The sequence below is a fragment of the Stenella coeruleoalba genome, assembly GCF_951394435.1.
Source record: "Stenella coeruleoalba genome assembly, chromosome: 11".
In the NCBI taxonomy this organism is placed as follows: Eukaryota; Metazoa; Chordata; class Mammalia; order Artiodactyla; family Delphinidae; genus Stenella; species Stenella coeruleoalba.
Genome location: NC_137157.1, coordinates 3,381,734 through 3,401,390, shown reverse-complemented (window position 1 = coordinate 3,401,390; position 19,657 = coordinate 3,381,734). Strand labels below are relative to the sequence as shown.

Sequence of the window (19,657 nt, the reverse complement as noted above, 5' to 3'; positions counted from 1 at the left end):
AGGGAGAGGCTCCTGATGCCCGCCGTAGCCACACGGCCAGGCTCTGACAGGTCGAGAAGGGCAGGGCCTGGGGCCAAGCTGCAGAGAATGCCCCCTCCGTCCCTAGCAGGCGAGGCTGACGAAAACCAAGCAGACAGAGCATGGGCTCAACAGGCTGCTACCCTCTGCCTTCCAGCCCCCGAACAAGGTCTCCAGGAACTCGGCCTCTGGGGCAGGTGACACGTGGCTTCTTCCCTCCCTGACGCTCCCCCCACCCCTCCCCCACTCACGACCCACTCCCGCCGTGTGACCCTAATCTGCCTCCCTGACCCTTCCCCCCTCCAGGGAGGCTCTTCACACTGCCTGAGGTCCCCAGCGGCACAGCTGCCCACTTGAGACCCTAGAGCCTTCTTGGGGCCCTGGGATGGGGCACAGGGACACTCAGGACGCCGCTGCTCCTGGTCACAAAGCTTGCCCCTCAGCCTTCACGCTGACCCGACTGGAGGGGGCCCACAGCTCAGCTGACGTCCCCCATACCAAAACCCGCTTCAGCTCATCTCATTGCCTGATGACACTTGGTGAGGACTCGGTCACGGGGACCAGCCGATTCTCCCCCAAACGCCTTGGAGAGCAGCCCTGCTGCCTCTGCCACTGTCCAGCCAGCTCTTGCCCAAGACCCACAACCTCTGGCAGCTTCCTTGGGTCCAATCCTCATTGCTACTTGCCACGCAGCTTTCAAGAGTATCTTTCCGGGGCTTCCCTGGTGGCGCAGTGGTTGAGAGTCCGCCTGCCGATGCAGGGGACACGGGTTCATGCCCCGGTCCGAGAAGATCCCACATGCTGCGGAGCAACTAAGCCCGTGCGCCAAAACTACTGAGCCTGTGCTCTAGACCCAAGAGCCACAACTACTGAGCCCACGTGCCTAGAGCCCGTGCTCCACAACAAGAGAAGCCACTGCAATGGGAAGCCCACGCACCGCAACAAAGAGTAGCCCCCGCTCGCCACAACTAGAGAAAGCCTGCGCACAGCAACAAAGACCCAACGCAGCCAAAAATAAATAAACAAAATAAATAAAACAAAAGTATCTTTCCAAAACACCCGAGCCCACAGGACACCTATGTACAAGCTCTCCGGGGATCCTTACCACCTTTCCCCAGCCTCATCTGTTCATTCGCGGAGCACCTGCTGCGTGCCAGCCCTGTGCCAGGCGCCGGGGACAGCTGTGCACAAGGCAGAGGAGGCCGGCTCTCCAGGAGCTGACATGCCAGCAGGTACAGACGCAACACAGATGCAGAGTCACACTCGGGGCCGGTGCCTCCTGCGGGGACGAGCACAGCACCCACTCTGCGCTGTCGCAGCCAGAAACGCACAAGCGGGTCCTGACCGAGAGGAAACCTCAGACAGACCTAGAACCAAGGGACATGCTGCAAAGGCACTGGCCTGTTCTCCCAAAATTCAGCCACACCAAGAAGGCTGAGGATCTGGTCCGGGTCACGGGAGACTAGGGACACACCCACTGAGTCTGAAGGCAACGTATGATCCAGGGCTCTTCTGCCTTAGGGAGTAATGGGACAGCGGGCAGGGTCTGATAAGGACAGCAAATGGGTGACGGCATTCGTATCAGTGCTAATCTCCTGGTTTTGATCACTGCGTTTTAGCTCTGTAAGAGAATATCCTTGCTTTTAGGAAATATACACAAATATTTAGGGACGAAAGCTGATCATGTCTATAACATACTTTCAAACGATACAGAAAAAATTTCTGTACATAGGTGGTAAGACCGGAAAGGAAAACAAAACTATTACACGGTGGTTTTCCAAGGAGAAGAACACGACTGAACGTTTCTGCCTTTCCGAATTTTCTAGAAGAAGGTTTATTTTACTTCTACAACTAGGAAAAAAGGTGTAAGGAGAGGGAGTGAATAAAATGAAGACAGATGGGTAAAACGTGATGAGAATTGACTATTTACTAGTCAGATGGAAGACGCTTACTCACCCATCGTATTTGTCTATATTGAGCTCATATAAACTCTCCTTGGCATGGTTAGCACGCTCAGTAACTGTGGGGAGAAAACATGTTACATTACAGAGTTTACACTCAGGTCTGTGAATCCTCTTTAAAATGAAAGGCAAGTCGGGGCTTCCCTGGTGGCGCAGTGGTTGAGAGTCCGCCTGCCGATGCAGGGGACACGGGTTCGTGCCCCAGTCTGGGAAGATCCCACATGCCGCGGAGCGGCTGGGCCCGTGAGCCATGGCCGCTGAGCCTGCACGTCCGGAGCCTGTGCTCTGCAATGGGAGAGGCCACAACAGTGAGAGGCCCGCATACCGCAAAAAAAAAAAAAAAAAAAAAAAAGGCAAGTAAACCATGCTTTTAAAATGAGGTCCTATAAAATCTTCAGGAGGGTTTCCTGTAAGAAACCCCTCCTTCGATCTGACCCAAATTCCTTTCATGGACAGGGATGCTGACCTCAGGGGAACAGGACCTCTCAGAATACACTCTACTGGGTAGGACATCACATTCTTGGCATTTAAAAAAAATTTTATTTATTTATTTTTGGCTGTGTTGGGTCTTTGTTACTGCGTGCAGGCTTTCTCTAGTAGCGGCAAGCGGGGGCTACTCTTCGTTGCGGTGCACGGGCTTCTCATTGTGGTGGCTTCTCTCGTTGTGGAGCACGGGCTCTAGGCGCGTGGGCTTCAGTAGTTGTGGCACACGGGCTCAGTAGTTGTGGCTCACGGGCTCTAGAGCACAGGCTCAGTAGTTGTGGCACACTGGCTTAGTTGCTCCACGGCATGTGGGATCTTCCCGGACCAGGGCTCGAACCCGTGTCCCCTGCACTGGCAGGCGGATTCTCAACCATTGCGCCACCAGGGAAGTCCCACATTCTTGGCATTTAATTGCCAACAAATAATAACTTTTTTTGGAAGAGATTACATCTTCTATTTTATAGTTTTCCCTTATTATCCAAGGGACTTGGAAAATTTTAGAATATACCAAAATGTAGAGGAAAGAAAATGTTAGTCCATAGTCTGTATACTCACTGTAACAAAAAGTCTCTTTAAAAAAAAAATGATTAATTTTTTTATCTGGGCGCACTGGGTCTTAGTTGCGGCACGGGGGGTCTCCGTTGCCGCGTGCAGGATCTTCATTTGTGGCATGTGGATCTTTAGCTGCAGCATGTGGGATCTAGTTCCCTGACCAGGGATCGAACCCGGGCCCCCTGCATTGGGAGCGCGCAGTCTTAGCCACTGGACCACCAGGGAAGTCCCAACAAAAACTCTCTTGAAATTCACTTGTACACACAATTTTGTGTCCTTGTTTTCCCAACATCTTATCACAATCCCTTTTTCATCATTAAAAATTCCTTGTAAAGACCATTTTAAAGAGCTGCATACTGTTCCTTCAGATTCCCCACAAGTTTATCTTTTGCTTCCTGTTCGGGGGTATAAGCGGCTCCCGGTGTTTTGCTTTTATAAAAATGAGGCAACGGACACCTGTGTACCTCGCCCTCTGTGCACAGCTGATGGCTTTCTCAGGAAAGTTTAGAAAACTGTAAGATTGGATAAAAACCCCCTCCTTTTTGAGGCTCTTGACCCGCACTGCCAAGTGGCCCTTTAATAAGTTTACACAAAACCCTCAAATCGTGAAGGGAGAATCCGTCTCCCTACACCCTCCCCGCATCTAGAACCTGCTCTGAAACTCGGTACCGCAAACGTGGCATTGCATCGTGTTTCTTAAAAATACCACTTACTGGCGAAATGATTTCTAAGCCTGACTAATTGCTTGTATCTCTTGCAAGAATTTTCTGTCCATAACCTTTGTCCTTTCATCCTTAGTGTTTTTCCCGAGTGCTTTATATGCTAATACTTGGCTAGAACAGTCTACGTTCTTTACTTTGTATTCTTCTCATTCTGGTATGCCAAAAAACCCAACATTTCACGTTGTTTAAATAATCTTAAACAGGGAATTCCCTGCCGGTCCAGGGGTTGGGACTCTGCGCTTTCACTGCTGGGGCCCGGGTTCAATCCCTGGTCGGGGAACTATGATCCTGCAAGCTGCGAAGCATGGCCCCAGAAAAAAAAAACCTTAATACAGTAAGAATCCTCCCTAGTGACCATATCTGAGTCATTCTCAAATTTACTTCTACAGGGACTTTGCGCCTTACCGATGATCTCGGTGGTGATGGAGGCCAGTGTAAACAACGGCGCCACTTTTCTCTCATAGATCCGCTTGCCTTGTCCTTTCCCTCCAAACGGATTGATGAACACCAGTAAGTGCTTTGGTCTAGACGCTGCAAGACAGCAACACCGCGTAGGTCACAATGGACGTAAGTGCTCGAAGTGAAGAACTGTTGCTGAGCGAAATCAAACCACAACGGCTCTAGAGCGCTGCTTAGCGGTATCTGACAAAAAGCATTTTTAAGGCAAAGAACGGTGCTCAAGAGCTTCCTCATCTCTGAAAAGAGGAAAAGCACAGCTCGTGAGATCAGGCAGGTGCCCTGCACATCGGCCAGGGGGCCGGCAGCCCCGGGGACTCAGAATCCTGGCAGAGAAGGACGCTCTCTCCTGATGAGGAGTGAGTCCTACAGGGTGTAAATGCTGGGAGCAGCAGCCTCATTCTTCTTCATGTGACGGAAAGTGAGTCTGCAGAAAATGAGAGAAATAGATACAGAGCACGGAGCGCTGGGAGAGAAAGACAGACGGACAGGCACAGGGAACGCTCAATCTGGAGATGGACGGAGAGACGGCAGGACGGCAGGATGTCCCTTCCAGAGGCCCGGCTGACCGCCGACACCCAGGTCTCCTGAAACACCCTATTTTCTTATAGCAACCTCCACATTTCTGCTTGGGTCGGTTCAAGTAGATTTTGATACTTGCAAACCAAATTTAACCAACAAATCAATAAAAGTAGCAAGAAAATCGAAGGCCTGGGTCCACACAGAATCCCACGCACCAACGCTCACAACAGCACCATTCACAGCAGCCGAAACGTGGAGACCCACCAGGCGTCCACCAACTGACGGCTGGATACCCAGAACGTGACCAAAGGAGCATCGTTCAGCAACAGGAAGGAACAGCCCACTGATGACACTTAACTGACGTGAACAAATACCAAAAGCATGATGCTGAGAGACGGAAGAATTACACAAAACAGCCCCTTTTACATGATTCCATTTATGCGGCAGAACTAACATGTGGCAACAATGACGAAAAGAAACAATCAGACTGGTGGTCGTCTCTGGACTGGCAGGGGAGGGTCATGAGGAAACTGGGGTGGTGGTACGTCTTACAGGGTCTGGGTTACATGGGTACACGTATGCTTCAAAACTCATTGATTTACACTTACCATCTGTCCATTTCACCGTATGTAAATTCTACCTCCGAACTGAAAACAAATACTGACCTCTAGGTAACGACACGCGTGCTGAAGTGTCTGAAGGGTCATGCCCTGACGTCTGTCACTTACTGGGAAACACAGCAAACGTACCATTAACTAATGGACGGGCAGAGAGACACAGACAAAACAAAACCAGCAAAATGTTAACAACTGCAGAATGTAGGTAGGTGGTGGGTGTATGAATGTCTATGGTACAATTTTTTCAATTTTTCTGTATGTTTGAAAATCTTCCTAATAAAATATTGAAGGCAATACACAATAGAGAAAAATCAAAGCCAAAAGTCTATGCTTTGAAAAGAGTCATAAAATTGATAAGTCCCTAAATAAAACTGATAAAAAGAAAAAAGGGAAAAAACACAAATTAACAATATCAGGAATGAGAAAGGACATTATTTCAGAACCTACAAATATTACAAGGAAAGTGAAAGGATTTATTAAACTTATGCCAATAAATTTTATGTAAGAGACACATTTCTCAAAAAATACAATTTACCAAAAGTGACAGGATAAATAGAAAATCTGAATAGTCTGCTATCTAATAAAGAAACTGAAGACATTAATAAAAGCCTTCCCACAAAGAAAACCCCAGATGGTTTCACCACTTAATGCTTCCAAATATTTAAGGGGAAAAGTGGCCTCAACATGATAAAAATTCTTCCACACGACAGAAAAGAAAGAAGCACTACTCAACTCTGTGTCCATGACCACTGTAAGCTTGACAGCAAAACCAGACAAGCACGTTTACAGAAAGGAAACTCATAGGTCTACTTCTCCCCTGAGCCTAGGTGAGAAAATCCTAAACAAAATATCATCAAGTCAAATCCAGAAATGCACAAAAAGGGCAAATACATCATTACCAAGTAGGGTTTATTCCAGGAATACAAAGGCTTTTATACAAAATACAAGGAGAAACCAATGTTTTTCAACACGTTAACTCAAAAAGAAGAAAATCATACAATCATCTCAATAGATGCAGAAAAAGCACTTATCAAATTATACATCCGATGATGATTTTTAAAAATTCTCAGAAAACTAGGGTTGGAAAGGAACTTCCTTAATCTGGACTTTAAAAACTTACTTAAAAAAACCTGAGGTTTCCCTGGCGGCCCATTGGTTAAGACTCTGCCCCCACCGCAGGGGGCACGTGGTTCGACCCCCGCATACCACGCAGCGTGGCCAAAAAAAACAAAACAAAACAAAACAAAAACCTAAGAAGCATCATTTTCGACTGTGGGATGTTGAAAAGTTTCCCCCAAGATCAGGACTAAGACCCTCCCCGCTGCACTGGAGGGTCCAAACCAGGGCAAAAGGGTAAGAAAAAGAAAGAAAAAGGCATAAGAACTGAGGCAGAAAAAACAGAATAGTCATTATTCACAGCTGACAAAAAGAATCATCAAACTATTAAAATTAATCAATGAATTTAGCAAGGTCATTGGATGCAAGGTGAAATATAAAATCCAATTAAATGTCTACCTGTGAGCAAAAAATAAATAAAAAACAAAACAATAGCACCACGGTGCGGTGGGGAAAGGACAAGATTTCCCACAGATGGCACGGGGTGAGGCAGGGATCTATAGCTAAGGAACGTGAACCGTGACCGCTTACTTCACACTGCATACACACATCACTTCCAAAGGGACTCTCAAAGCAAGAGGTAGAACAGAGCTTTAGAAGAAACCATCTTCGTGGCCTTGGAGCAGAAAAGCTGTCCTAAACAGGACACAAACTAGCCACAGAGTTTTTAAAAAAGATAAACAGAGCTACGTAAATACTAAGAATGTCCATCAAAAGAATGGAATGAAGAGAGCGGAAACACAAGCCATCCCGTGGGAGACGGCACCTGTGATTCAAAAATCCAATGAAAGATTCAGATCTACCATATGTAAAGAATTTCTACACATCATCTAGACAGACAGGCAACCCAACAGAAAGACGGGTAAAAGACTTGGACAGACACCTCACAAAAGAGGATCTCCAAACGGCCCACACACAGAGCCAGTGAAGCTGAGAAACGCATTCCCATCAGGGAAATGCCAGTTAAAACCATAATGCAAGACTACGTACACCCACCAGAGGAACTACAATTTTAAAGGTGTGGTTAAGGTGCGGGACCAGCAGAGCTCCGGTCCCCTGCTGGTGGGCGTGGCCCCGGGACCTCCAGTTTGGAAGGCGGTGTGGCCGCGTGCACTGAGGCTCGAACACGCCACCAGCCCAGCAAGTCCAGTCCCACGCGTGCACCAGGAGACGCGTGCGGGAGCGTTCAGAACAGCTCTGCTCACGACGGCCACGTCAGGAGGCCATCCAGCGGCCATCAGCGGTAAAAGGGCTGCATAAACGGACAGACACTCATCCCCGGAACACCACGCAGCCCAGAGAACGGGCCACCTGCCCCGCACGTGACGACAAGCTGCCGGAGGGCCACGAGTACAACACGAACCCAGGTGTTTGCAGTCAGGTGACCGTCACCTTTGGGCAGCGACGGCAGGGGCCCTGGGGCCCCAGGCGGCCGGCAGCGTTGTCTCCCGATCTGTGTGCCGGTTACCCGAGCGTGCTCAGTGTGTGAGAACTTCTTTGTGTCTAGTTATACCTCAATGAAACATTCAGTAGTAACACAAAGTGACGGAGCAGCTGAAAAAACTGAATTACAGGATATTTTTAGATACAAGTAGATTATAGCAGATGCACGACTGTATAGGTTTTTCTGTGAAAAAAAAGTCCCATTATTCAGTGGGGGGCAGGTTGAGAGGGCTTCCTCTTGGAGTCTGAGCCTCCAGAATCATCCCAATCCAAAGACTCAAAGTCTCGTGAAAACCACCGGAGGACAGAGGGGAGGGAGCAGGTGCGGAGGAGGGGGAGGTGGCGGCAGAGGAACTGAGGCGACCTCCCAACCGGACTCGCTCAGAAGTCCAGCGGACAAGCAGAGGACAGAGCGCCAGCGACCTGAGATGGAAGGAAAGGTCAGGACGAACTGGTCGGATGGACGGCGGGGGACCAAACACCCCATCCCGTCCCACAGAATCAGACGGCGAAACGCAGAATCCAAGTCCCGCCACCCAGATGCTAAGCTGAACACGTGCTTTTCCAAGCCGGGATGTCTCTCCGAAGCTGCTGTGTGGGAAGTACCTTCTTCAAACAAATTATAATTCACCTTTTTTTATCTAGAGGCCAAATTAATTTTAAAAGATATAAAACCAACCTAAACACATGCTCTTTCTTTTCTATGGCTGACGCCTGCACTGAGTTGTCAAGCCTGTGTATTAAGATTATATTCAAACAGATTAGCATGAGGCGAACTACTGTCTACGGGATGGATAAACAACAAGGTCCTGCTGTAGAGCATAGGAAACTATGTTCAATATCCTGTGAGAAACCGTAATGGAAAAGAATATATGTATGTGTATAACTGAATCACTTTGCTGTACAGCAGAAATTAACACAACATTGTAAATCAACTATACTTTGATTTAAAAAAAGATCATACCCAAACAACACGAAATAGTGTTCCAGACACAAAACGAGTTGACACCTACCGTTAAGTGCGACAGACAGATTCTGGCCGCACGGCAATAACTCACAGCTCAGATGTTCAGACACACCCCAGGGGGACAGAGATGCCTGCCCCAGGCACCTGGTTTAATCCTCCATTCATCGCGAGTGCACGCATTATCACCCCATTTTCCAGGAAAAGAAACCCAGGCCCAGAGAGCCAAGGGGCCTGCCCCAAGCCTCGCGGCTGTCAGTGCAGGTACCAGCGCCCTGGGGGCCAGGCTCTGGGCACCACACCACGTGGTCCTCTAATCAGTAAAGCATTCAAAAGCCACAGCGACTCATCACATCCGCCTGGGTTACGCACGTACTCAGCTTCTCCAGTAGCTCCCTGAGGGTCTGCAACCACAGGTGGCACAGCTGCTCCTCAGGACACCAGAAGGTCACCTGCGCCCACCTCCAGCGGTGCTGCCGGGCCCTCCTCACACGATGCACTGCACAGAGAACACACGCCGTGAGCCTGCGGCCCTGCGGACCGGGGAACACACTCCCCTCACACTAACCCCAGGTTCACACTCAAAACGCCCCAATGGTCCCCTTTCCTTCTGACTAGTAACTTCCAAGGTATATTAGGGAAAAGATCCTATTTCTCAGTTCTTTTAACCCACGTAAAAAAAACAATAAAAAAATAAGAAAAAAATGAATATTAAAAGTAGAGCTTAGGACTTCCCTGGTGGCGCAGTGGTTAAGAATCCGCCTGCCAATGCAGGGAACATGGGTTCGAGCCCTGGTCCGGGAAGATCCCACGTGCCGCGGAGCAACTAAGCCCGTGCAGTACAACTACTGAGTTTGCGCTCTAGAGCCCGTGAGCCACAACTACTGAGCCCGCGTGCCACAACTACTGAAGCCCACGTGCCTAGAGCCCGTGCTCCGCAACAAGAGAGGCCACCACAATGAGAAGCCCGCGCAGCAACGAAGACCCAACGCAGACAAAAATAAATAAAAAATAAATAAAAGTAAAGCTTGGAAAAAATGATATAAGGACCTTTCTATAAAGGTAAACCAAGGACACAATGAGTTTGTTAAACAAGTGACAAAAAAAGTTCCCTTTCATGTAACCTGCATGGAATTACTGAGGAACATTCAGGCCACGTTACCTGTGAAAGCATAAGGCTTTTCCATTTTCTGCCATTTTCCACTGGTGTAGTGTTTTCCATTAATGTCCGTTTCTTCAACAGTGATGATCTCAGAAATAGGCACAGAGCAGGCATCTGTAAAAACACCACATTCTCACGTCAAGAGGGTTCACGGAATTCACGTGAGCACAAGGAACGCCACTCCAAAGTGCTGGGAAACATTCTGCTTTAAAATTCATCAGACATCCAAAAGGAAGGGGACAAGTTATACGTAATTTAAAAGTCAGAGCTAAATAAGTTTGGGAAACTCTATGTCATCAGAAGATGGGATGTCTTAGCCACAGTCACCAAATGGAGGCTGTGAATTTTCCAGGCCAGCTCCTGTATTAAATTTGGGGAAGGATGTTCAAGACCCAGTGCCTGTGTTCAGTCTGGCTCAGAAATCAAGTGGGAAAGACGCACGTAACAGACCCAGGCCCGCAGCGTGTGCAGGTGGGTCAGGGCCACGGCAAGGCAGGGCGGGGAGGGGGCGGGGAGGGGGCTCTAGAAAGGCCTGGTGGGTCCAGCCATCCACTAGGATGCAGGAGGAGAAAGGGGAGACTTGGGTGGACGTAGGGATGACAGCACAGGACAACCTCTACCATGGGAAACCCAGTCATAACTGCGGGCCTGCAGATGCCACCAGGTAAGGCCTCCAGGTAAGGCTGGACACACAAACAGCTGTGGGAAGCGTGAGGTGACAGCTTGTAACGGCAAATGGGGCCCAGAAAGAACCCTCTGAGGCCAACACAGGAACTGGGAGGCGGAGAAGTTGGAAGACAAGCCCCCCGTGTGGACAGGCTGCGTCCTCAAAGCCCACCGGCGACGGCGGGTGGGAGTCACCATCTGCCTTTATACAGACGAGCACGGCAGCTCCTGGTTTGGCCCCAGGCTGGCTGTGAAACCTGCAGTCTAGCTCTCCCCACCTTCCGCTACATTCAGCTTACCCTAAGCTTCATCTGCTGCTCGGGTGAGAAGAAAAACAAAACTAGGTAAGGGGGATATGCTATTTTATACGCGCACTGCTGTTACACGTAACAGATGTGGTGATACACGATTATCCTCTCGAAAAAGGCACAGAGATCCACGGGGACGTGAAAACATCAACGCTATCTGCATCCCTAGTCGACTGAGGAATGACACCAACAGAAGCCTGGGGTCTGGCTGGAGGCCGTCCTGGGTGAGTCTGTGCCTGGGGCGGGGACCGCCTCCATCGGCCCCTCCGTCTGCTGGGCCAGGAACTCAGCCTGGACTTCACGACAACACACAGGGCTCGACAACACACAGGGCTCATCGTGTCAAACGGGGAGGGGTTTTGGAAGCTACCCGATCAGGGTGAGAGGGGTCCAGCACGAGGCAGGTTCCAAGTTATGGACGACTCACAGGGTAGCCGCAGAAAGGGTCTATGAACGAGCAGTCTCTGGTCTTGTGGATTTAGTTTGACTGGAAGAATCAGTCACAGGCCACAGTGGAGGCCACCGGCTGTGCCCTAAGGTGAGAGCGACACTGTCGTCCCCTGGTCAACTACCCATGCTGGCACAGAGACACTTCCCAGCACGGCAGTGCACGTCGTGTGAACACACCAGGTATAAATTATAAATTCACGGATGTATAAATAGATGTTCTTAGAGGAGCATCTTGCGCAGAGTTGATGGTGGGAACTTGGGGGTCACTTTCGTTTTCTGCATAGTGTTAGCATTTCTCTCCCCTTGCTTTCATTTTGCATAGTCCTGCACCGCATAGGGGATCAGGTAAAAAGTCAGAGTCTCCTGTAAAAGATCATGTGATGAGAGGGGACGCGGCAGAGTTACTTCCAGACTAAACTGAACCTGGCCGGTGGCCAAATCGATCCGGCAACGCATGCGGACAGAACTCACTGGCAGACGAAGGGGCCCAGAGCACGGCTGGCCGCCTCGCCCCACAGCCTGGCCGCCCCACCTGATTCGGGCCAGTCTCTGCACACAGAAGGCACGTCCCTTGCTGACTCCCCGCTGCCCAAGCTGCTCCGGCCGCCCTCTGGAGTAGCCCTCGCGATGGGCACCCTCCTCGGGGCCACTGGGCTGGCTGTGGGTGGCCCCGTCGGAGGGTCAGTGCCCAAGGCTCACGGGCGTCCCCTCTCTCTTTGTAAAGTAACAACCCAACAACCCCTTTGAAGCAAACTTCCGAGCAAAATGTTCTGGGGTAGGCAGGGACCTCTGAAGCAGGGGAGGGCTCGAAAGCCGCCCGACGCCCTGGGAGCCTCCCTGGCCCGGGCCCCCCAGTCTGCACCTCTCTGCGGTGGGCCGGCCCATCACGTAGGGTTTGAGCAGCGCACCCGGGCTCCAGCCACTGATGCCGGCGCCTCCCCTCCCAACATGCTAGACGTTGGCCAACGTCTCCCGAAGGCAGGGGCGCCGACTGAGAGCCACCAGCTTGCGCCCACAGGGTTCGCGCGAACCCTTAGCAACGGTTCTCTACACAGAGAGCGGGGGGCAAACTGAGCCCAGGCCTGGGGCCACAGGGGACAGGCGGACACCTGTCCTGTTGACCCTGACCACGCCCGCGTCACAGAGCCCCAGGAGTGCACCTGGCCAGTCACGTCCACGTCCCACAGGTGCCTCACACCCAAGCGTCTACATCTAAACCCATCTCTTCTACTCCCCCATCCCCCCTCCTGCATCCCCCAGCCCAGTGAAGGGTGCTCTGTCCACAGGCTCGCGTGCCCAGCAAGCCAGGCTCCTCTCCAACTCGGGCGGCTGCCAGCCGTCCTGCTGGGGTTCGTTCCCCCAATGAGCCACAGACAAGTGTGAATGTGGCTCTGCTCTGCCTGGACCTTTCAGTGTCCACCCGCTGCCACTCACGCGGGATAATTCAACACCCCGGCTGGGAACGTGGTTACCCGTGCCCTTCCGCCCCTGCCCACCTTCCTGGCAAAGCCGGCGGGGAAGGGGGTGGCTACCTCCTTGCAGGGGCCGCTGCCCCCCACTTGATCTCATTCTAACTCCCACGCCTACACCTGCCCTGATCAAACAAGTCTTTGTTTTAACTGCTGGATAATAGACCCTACATACATACGCATGCCGACAACAGGACTTGGAGATTTTCAACCAAAGTCCAGCCGAACTCTAAGCCGCCCTGCAGGAGCGTCACAACCTCACGGGCAGCATTTATAAGATCCTCTCTGCTACGCTAAATTACTAAACCAAAGTGACTTTTTCTGGGTGATTTTTTTAACATTCCTGAGATGAAAAAGGGAGTCCACCTGGGGCAGTGGCCACCCCGGGGACAAACGGAGCACTGGGCACCCCCACGGCAGATCGGGCCGATGGTGGCCGTCCCCGACCAGGAGCCAGCCCTCCATCCTCTCTGGGACTGAGCCAGGGGAAGAGGACTGGGGCTCCCTCCGCCTCCCTTCATGCTGGGGTGAGATCACACGAGAGGCAGAAGACTCCCGAGGCCCCCCAAGCCAGGCAGGAGCCCCCAGCCCGAGCTCCAGGTTTCAGGCGCCGCTCGGATTCAGTGACCCTCCCAGGCTGGCAGTGCCCACTCTGCGTCACAGAGGGTCTCGGGCTTACAAGCCCTGCCACTGTGGGATCCCCAAGGTTCAAGAGAACAATGGGACACACCAAGCGTCCTAAGTGCCACCGTTACCGAACCAGGCTCGTCCTGCCAGACACGCAGCAAGCCAAACGCAGACACGCCGAGGTCAGCGGCAGACAAAGGTTTACTTCCAAGGCAGCCACGCGAGGAGGCAGGAGAACAAGCCTCGTGTGCGCCTCCCCGAAGGCCAGGGGCTGGGGTATCTTTGGGACAAAGCAGCAGGGCACCCGGGGCGGGGGGGAGCGTGGGGGAAGGTGATGGGGTAAAGGTGTGTCATCGTGTGCAGGCGTAACGAGGCCACCGGCCTCTGCAGTCAGAAACGGGGTCGCTGAGCGCCACCTGAGGGTGAAGTTCACGGCCCCGTGATGTTAAAAGGGCAGCAAGCAGACACAGACGCAGCCCAGCTGGAGGGTCGGTGCACCTGTCTAGTCTCAGCCAGGTCAGCTGGAGCCAGACAGAGCTGATTCCAAGTTTCAGAAAACAAGTCGGGCAAACCTCTTACTATTTACGCTCTGTACTGCTTGGAGCACGTGCAAGTCTGAAAACGACCTTAATCAGTGGAGGCAGGTGCAATGGATCTGACGCAGAACCCACGGCTTCGGCAGCTGACATCCCCACTGCCTGCCTGCCTGCCAACACAGGCTCCCTCCCTCTCTGACTGCACGCCCCGTGGGGCTTCTCTCCCGGCTCTGCGTGTGTGTACCCGTGTGTATCTGTGTGTATCCGTGTGTATCTGTGTGCGTATCTGTGTGTGTATCTGTGTGTGTATCCATGTGCGTGTGTATGTGTGTATCTATGTGTATCTGTGTGTGTGTGTGTGTATCCGTGTGTGTGCGTATCCGTGTGTGTGTGTGGCTGGGGAAGGCAGGGGCCGAGCACACCCTGTGCCACAGCTTGGTCCTGGCAGAGCAGCCCTCTGGGTTCTTCAGGACACACTGTGGCTTCAGCTGGTCCCACCCCTCCAGCTCTGACCGGCATCTCCTAACCCTTCCCCAGGCCCCCTCACCTGGACTCACTGCCCACCCTTGTGTGCCAGCTGTGATGGAGGGCTCCACAGAACCACCAAGAAAACCAACCCACCACAAGATGGCTTGGACGTAACTTCCACAAAAATATTCTCCTGTCTTCTCAAACTGGTTACTCCAAGAATTTGTTGCCACACCTCTGAGCACATAAGTCACCAAAGAGTTTTAATCACAGGCAGCACGGTCCCCACAGGGTATATAGTTTACAAGTGCATCCCGGGGACACACTGACCCAGTGCCATGAGGCAGCAGCTCACGCTGGTACTTGGAAAGGATGCTTACGAATGTGAGGGGCAAGCTGACGAGGCTCTGAGAACTTGCGTCCCGTCACCGTCTGAAGGGTCTTGAACACTTAAAAGAGAAAATCTCATCATGCGAGCAAACAAAACGTGCGCTGTGCCGCCTTCCAGGTGCCCAGCAGGCAGCGCCAGGCACGCTCCCCACACACCTTCCCCAGGTCCCCTCGAGTGGGCAGCAGGCTCTGTGCTGGGTGCACACCACAGGGACGCTGAAAACATCCATCCCGGGTGTGCTCTGTCCTCGTTCTAATGTGGTTTCAGTTACTACTGGTCTTGAAGACTCAATTTGGAATCCAACAGAAACAAACTGTCTTATTACCCTCTACAGACATTACAAATTTTGAGAAACAAAAGGCAATGCTGGTCATAAAACAAAGAACTAAAGAGATACCATGTATTAATGACAAGGTTACCCTTCCATGGAGCACCATGTATTACCGCCATGATAAAAGTATTAAAAAGAACAGGAAGTACAGAAAAAGAACCATTTGTGTCCAAAGAGTTAAAATGCAGTAATGTGGTCTTCCGGGAGACGGAAGACGGTGAGTGTGTTTGTAGTGAAGAGGACGCAGGGAAAACACAGCCGCAGGACGAAAACACACATTGTTCACTAGAAGTGCTTTCTTCCTTCTCTCCTTCCCTAATTGGGATATTAAATTGCATTTGGTACAATATTAAAGTTTAGGATATGGGTGATTAAAGTATAGTTTAGGAGAGTTTTTTAAGTTTAAAATTGAAATTTTAAGTAGCACCAGCTTTTGCAATGTTATAAAAACTGAGCAGATTCGAAATAAAGACAAATATAGAAGAGGCACTCTTTTGATAAAATTAGGAAAAAAACATAAAATTTGAATACTTATTTGACATTTTTATTTTATACTATTAAACATCTTATAAACCCAATCTCCAGCTATGACGCTCATTTTGGTCATTTTATTCACTGATAACAATAAATTCTACAACTTACCTGACACATTCCAAAGAAGTAAAGCATTTATAAGGCTTCACTGGAATGTATGGTCACAAATAACTTGCTTGGGATGTAAAGTAAGCATGTTGTAACCACACACTCTCTCGGGGACCCCCTCTGTCCCTCAGCCAGGCCGCCAGCTCCCAGCCTTGCTCCCTTTTCTGGGAACGGTCTGTCTATACACCAGGTACCCCGTGCCCACACACACGCCACACACACACACACCCAGATGCACACATGCCAGATACACACACACAGCCAGATGCACACACACACGCCAGATACACACACACAGCCAGATGCACACACACATGCCAGATACACGCCACACACACACACACACACAGATACACACACACACCCAGATGCACACACACCCAGATGCACACATACACACCACATACACACCAGAGATACACACACACAGAGAGATACACACACACGCCACATACACACACACACAGATGCACACATGCCAGATACACACACACCCAGATGCACACACACACACACACACACACACACACACACACACACACGGCCACCTGACTGGCCCGGGACTTTCTGCTTCCCAGCCGAAACCCCATCTCCTCAGGGAGGCCTCCAGGTCCCCCCTCACTAGTGTGTCAGCCTGGCCTGCAGTCACTTTTCTGCCCCCTACCAGGTGGCATCTCCCTGAGGGTGGTCTTACTTGTTCCATTCAGAGCTGTGTGTGTCCCCACCGGTCACCTCCCACAGGGCCTGGCCAACCCGAGTCCAGCTCTGGTCTCCACGTGTCACGCTTTGTCACATGAGTACGCCGGCTTTACGGCGCGCATAATAATAGTAATAGTAATAGTAATAATTGCCGCTTGTGAGGCCCACTTCGTGCTAAGTGTAGAAGCTCGTGATCCTCACAGACAACCCAGAAGGTAAATACGATGACCCTCGCTGGACAGACGGACTCACAGAAGACGTTCCAGATCCTCATTCTACGGAAGCCTGGAGGTCAAAGAACTCGTCCAAGCCACCGGCAGGCCAGGACTCGCTTCTGGCAAATCTGTCAAAAAACGTTTCCCGTCAGGCAGAGGTTCAAGAAAGCCTGCCAAACCTGAACACCAAGGGGGGACCGAGGCAGGGGCGCGTCCTCTGCACCCACAACCAAGGGCCCCCCTCCACTCCAGTGTGCACGACGGGCAACCAAGTGTGGACGCTGACAGCCACAGACCCACTCAGAAACTGGCGAAGAAAAAGACCTTTCTTTCCAAAAAACAAACAATAACCAAGCAGCCATGTAGGGCAAACAGTTGGAATATCTTTAATTTTGAAGGACTTAAGCGTTCACTTACAAGAATATCCTTATCAATAGTGTATCAGGATAGGTCATTTTATTAGGTTTTGCACAGTTTATAAAACCACGCTCTAAATAATTTTGATTTCTTCTTAGAATGCGGCTCAGGTGAGTTGGAACTGCCGACTAGATGACTAAGACCAACCCCCTCTTCTTTCACTTTCAGGTCCTTTGGCCAAACTCGAATGTGCCTCTCTCTGTGTCTCAGTTCAGTTTCAGCATTAATTTTTCTAATAATAAAGCAATCTATTTTAAGGGCCATTACCACCGGTTCAAATATAATTGTCACAAACTCAAAAAAAAAAAAAGTTCTCATGCAGTAGAATCCTTTCCAAAAATGGACTGAAATTTGGTAACCAAACCTGGGCTGGAAGTTTCAAGGCTTTTGCTGACAAGTGATGCGATTCTTCTGTGCTCCCCTCCCCAAGGAGTGCGACTGTGCCTCGTGTGACAGGCAGTTACCCTCCCACAAGGGTGGTGACCGAAGGCCACCGTGTTCCAGAGAAACCACCGTGTTCCAGAAATGCCCGCGGGACAGGGCGCCCACGCTGCAGGCCCGCAGCTCTCCCGGGACAGCTAAGGACTCCGGCCGCTGTCACCACCGTTCTCGGTTCTGTTCTAGCCTTTTCAGTGCTCACTGTGACCCACGAACGCTGAGTGTGCTTCACGGCTGTGACTCGGGGGGAGAAGGGTCCCTGCTGTCTGTCAATCTGCTTATCTTACAAGTTCCTGGACAGCCGAGCGCACAGTGGCCTCTGTTCCCCCAGGAGACCGACCGCCCGTGTGTCAGCGCACACGTACCCCGTGCTGGTGGTGAGGTGGCCAGGGTCCCACAGACATCGAGGGGGCCAAGGGCGACCAGAGCAAAGACAAGTTCACAGTCAAGGGCACTACTCCGCTCCCAGGACATGTCATCCGCGTGAGAGGGATCACACGGGACAGGACAGGGCAGGTCCCCACGGAGCACCTGATGCATCATGTCACAGCCTGAGACGCACGTCCACGGGAACTAGACGGCGATGAGGCCAGAGAGAAAAGCCGGGGTGCTGGCAGCCATGCAGCCCCACCCCGGGGCACCAGCACCGGGGCCCATTCCCGAGAAAGAGCCCGAGGGTCTGAGGTCACACCGCCTGACCCCCTGAGTCATTACGCAGGTGAAACGCGCCTCCCGGCAGCTCAGCCGCCTGAACACGTGGGGCAGGAGCAGAGCGCTCCCGGGTGAGAGCTCGCCGTGGAAAGGAAGACCAGGGAGCTCTGCTGCTCTCAGCTCACCACCTCGCAGAGTCCAGAAACACCGCGCAGAAAACAAATTCACTGGACGTGGTCACCGTGCTCACGCTGCCCCGCCATCCCCGCCTGCCCCATCCGCGCCAGCGTGCCGCTCTCCTCTGCTACACGACACCATCACGGCCGGTGGGCAAAGCTGGGCTGCGACCTTCCAGACCCGACCCACAGATCCATGTCAGGGCTGAAGGCAGACGCTGCCCTTTCCCGAGGCGCCCTCGGCGGCCAGCGCGGCACACCTTCTCCAAGGCCCTGCGGGGCGGGGGCCCTCCCTCCACTCATCAATACCTGCTCCGGTTTGACAGTGAGAGTCCGGAGAGCAGGCTGGCGCCACGAGAGACCCCACACGCCCGAGTCACATCACGATCACTTAGTGACCACACGGCCACACTGTCCCGGCACTTGGGGGAGCGGCGTCCCAGGCCCAGCAGACGGCAGGTTTTGGATGTGATCGGGGAGGAGGGGAGGGGTCACGGGTGGAGGTCCCCTTGGGAGGCAGCGGGGGGCCCACAGGCCCGGCTGGTTTCAGAGGCACCCGCGCGCCAGCTACCGCTCCCCGCGGACAGAACCCCACGGCCCGCTGGGGCAGGTCGCCGACGCCCCTGCTGGACAGACGAGCAAGCAAAGGCACCGAGTGGGGGGACCTGCTGGTCGCCGACGAGCCAGGACAGATGCCAGTGGGCGGCGCTTGTGCCTGGCTGGGTGAGCCGCCCCTGCGCCCGCTGCCTCCCCGCTCAGCGGCCTCCCCCGGGCGCCTCCACGTGAGGCCTGAGGTGGAAGGATCTTCAGGGCTGGATTATGTGACATCACCGCCACCCGCGATGCCGATTCAGAACAGGAAAAGGCCGCGAGGAGAGGGACAGGCTAAGTGGCCTCACGAGAAGGGAAGACTTTGGATTTCCAACGAGAGAGAGGCATTGGGAGGACTAAACCTACAGACGGGTTTTCCATCTCTTCAAGCATTACACATTTTCTCCTACAGCATGAATGTCACAAAGTACTTCTCCTCTCCGAGACGTGTGCCCGAGACCTCGCCACCAAGACAACAAACCACGGTCTCGAGCACCTGCCACCTGCCACGGCCCGTGACGGCAGGTCCACACCTGCCGCAAATCCCGCAGGGGCGACGGAGGGGA

At 52.2% G+C, this 19,657-nt stretch overlaps 1 protein-coding gene across 3 annotated transcripts in view; it reads right to left on the bottom strand.

Annotated features, from left to right (window-relative positions):
• The window catches only part of CERK (ceramide kinase), a 52,902-nt gene that overhangs the window by 19,341 nt on the left and 13,904 nt on the right, over nucleotides 1-19,657 (bottom strand). For all 3 annotated transcript variants that reach the window (XM_079937134.1, XM_079937135.1, XM_079937133.1), the window contains exons 2-5: nucleotides 10,017-10,130; nucleotides 9,231-9,353; nucleotides 4,142-4,267; nucleotides 1,975-2,038 (exon numbers count right to left, since the gene is read on the bottom strand). In XM_079937134.1, the coding sequence (XP_079793260.1) occupies nucleotides 1,975-2,038; nucleotides 4,142-4,267; nucleotides 9,231-9,353; nucleotides 10,017-10,130 (427 nt within the window). The remainder of the gene's footprint in view (nucleotides 1-1,974; nucleotides 2,039-4,141; nucleotides 4,268-9,230; nucleotides 9,354-10,016; nucleotides 10,131-19,657) is intronic.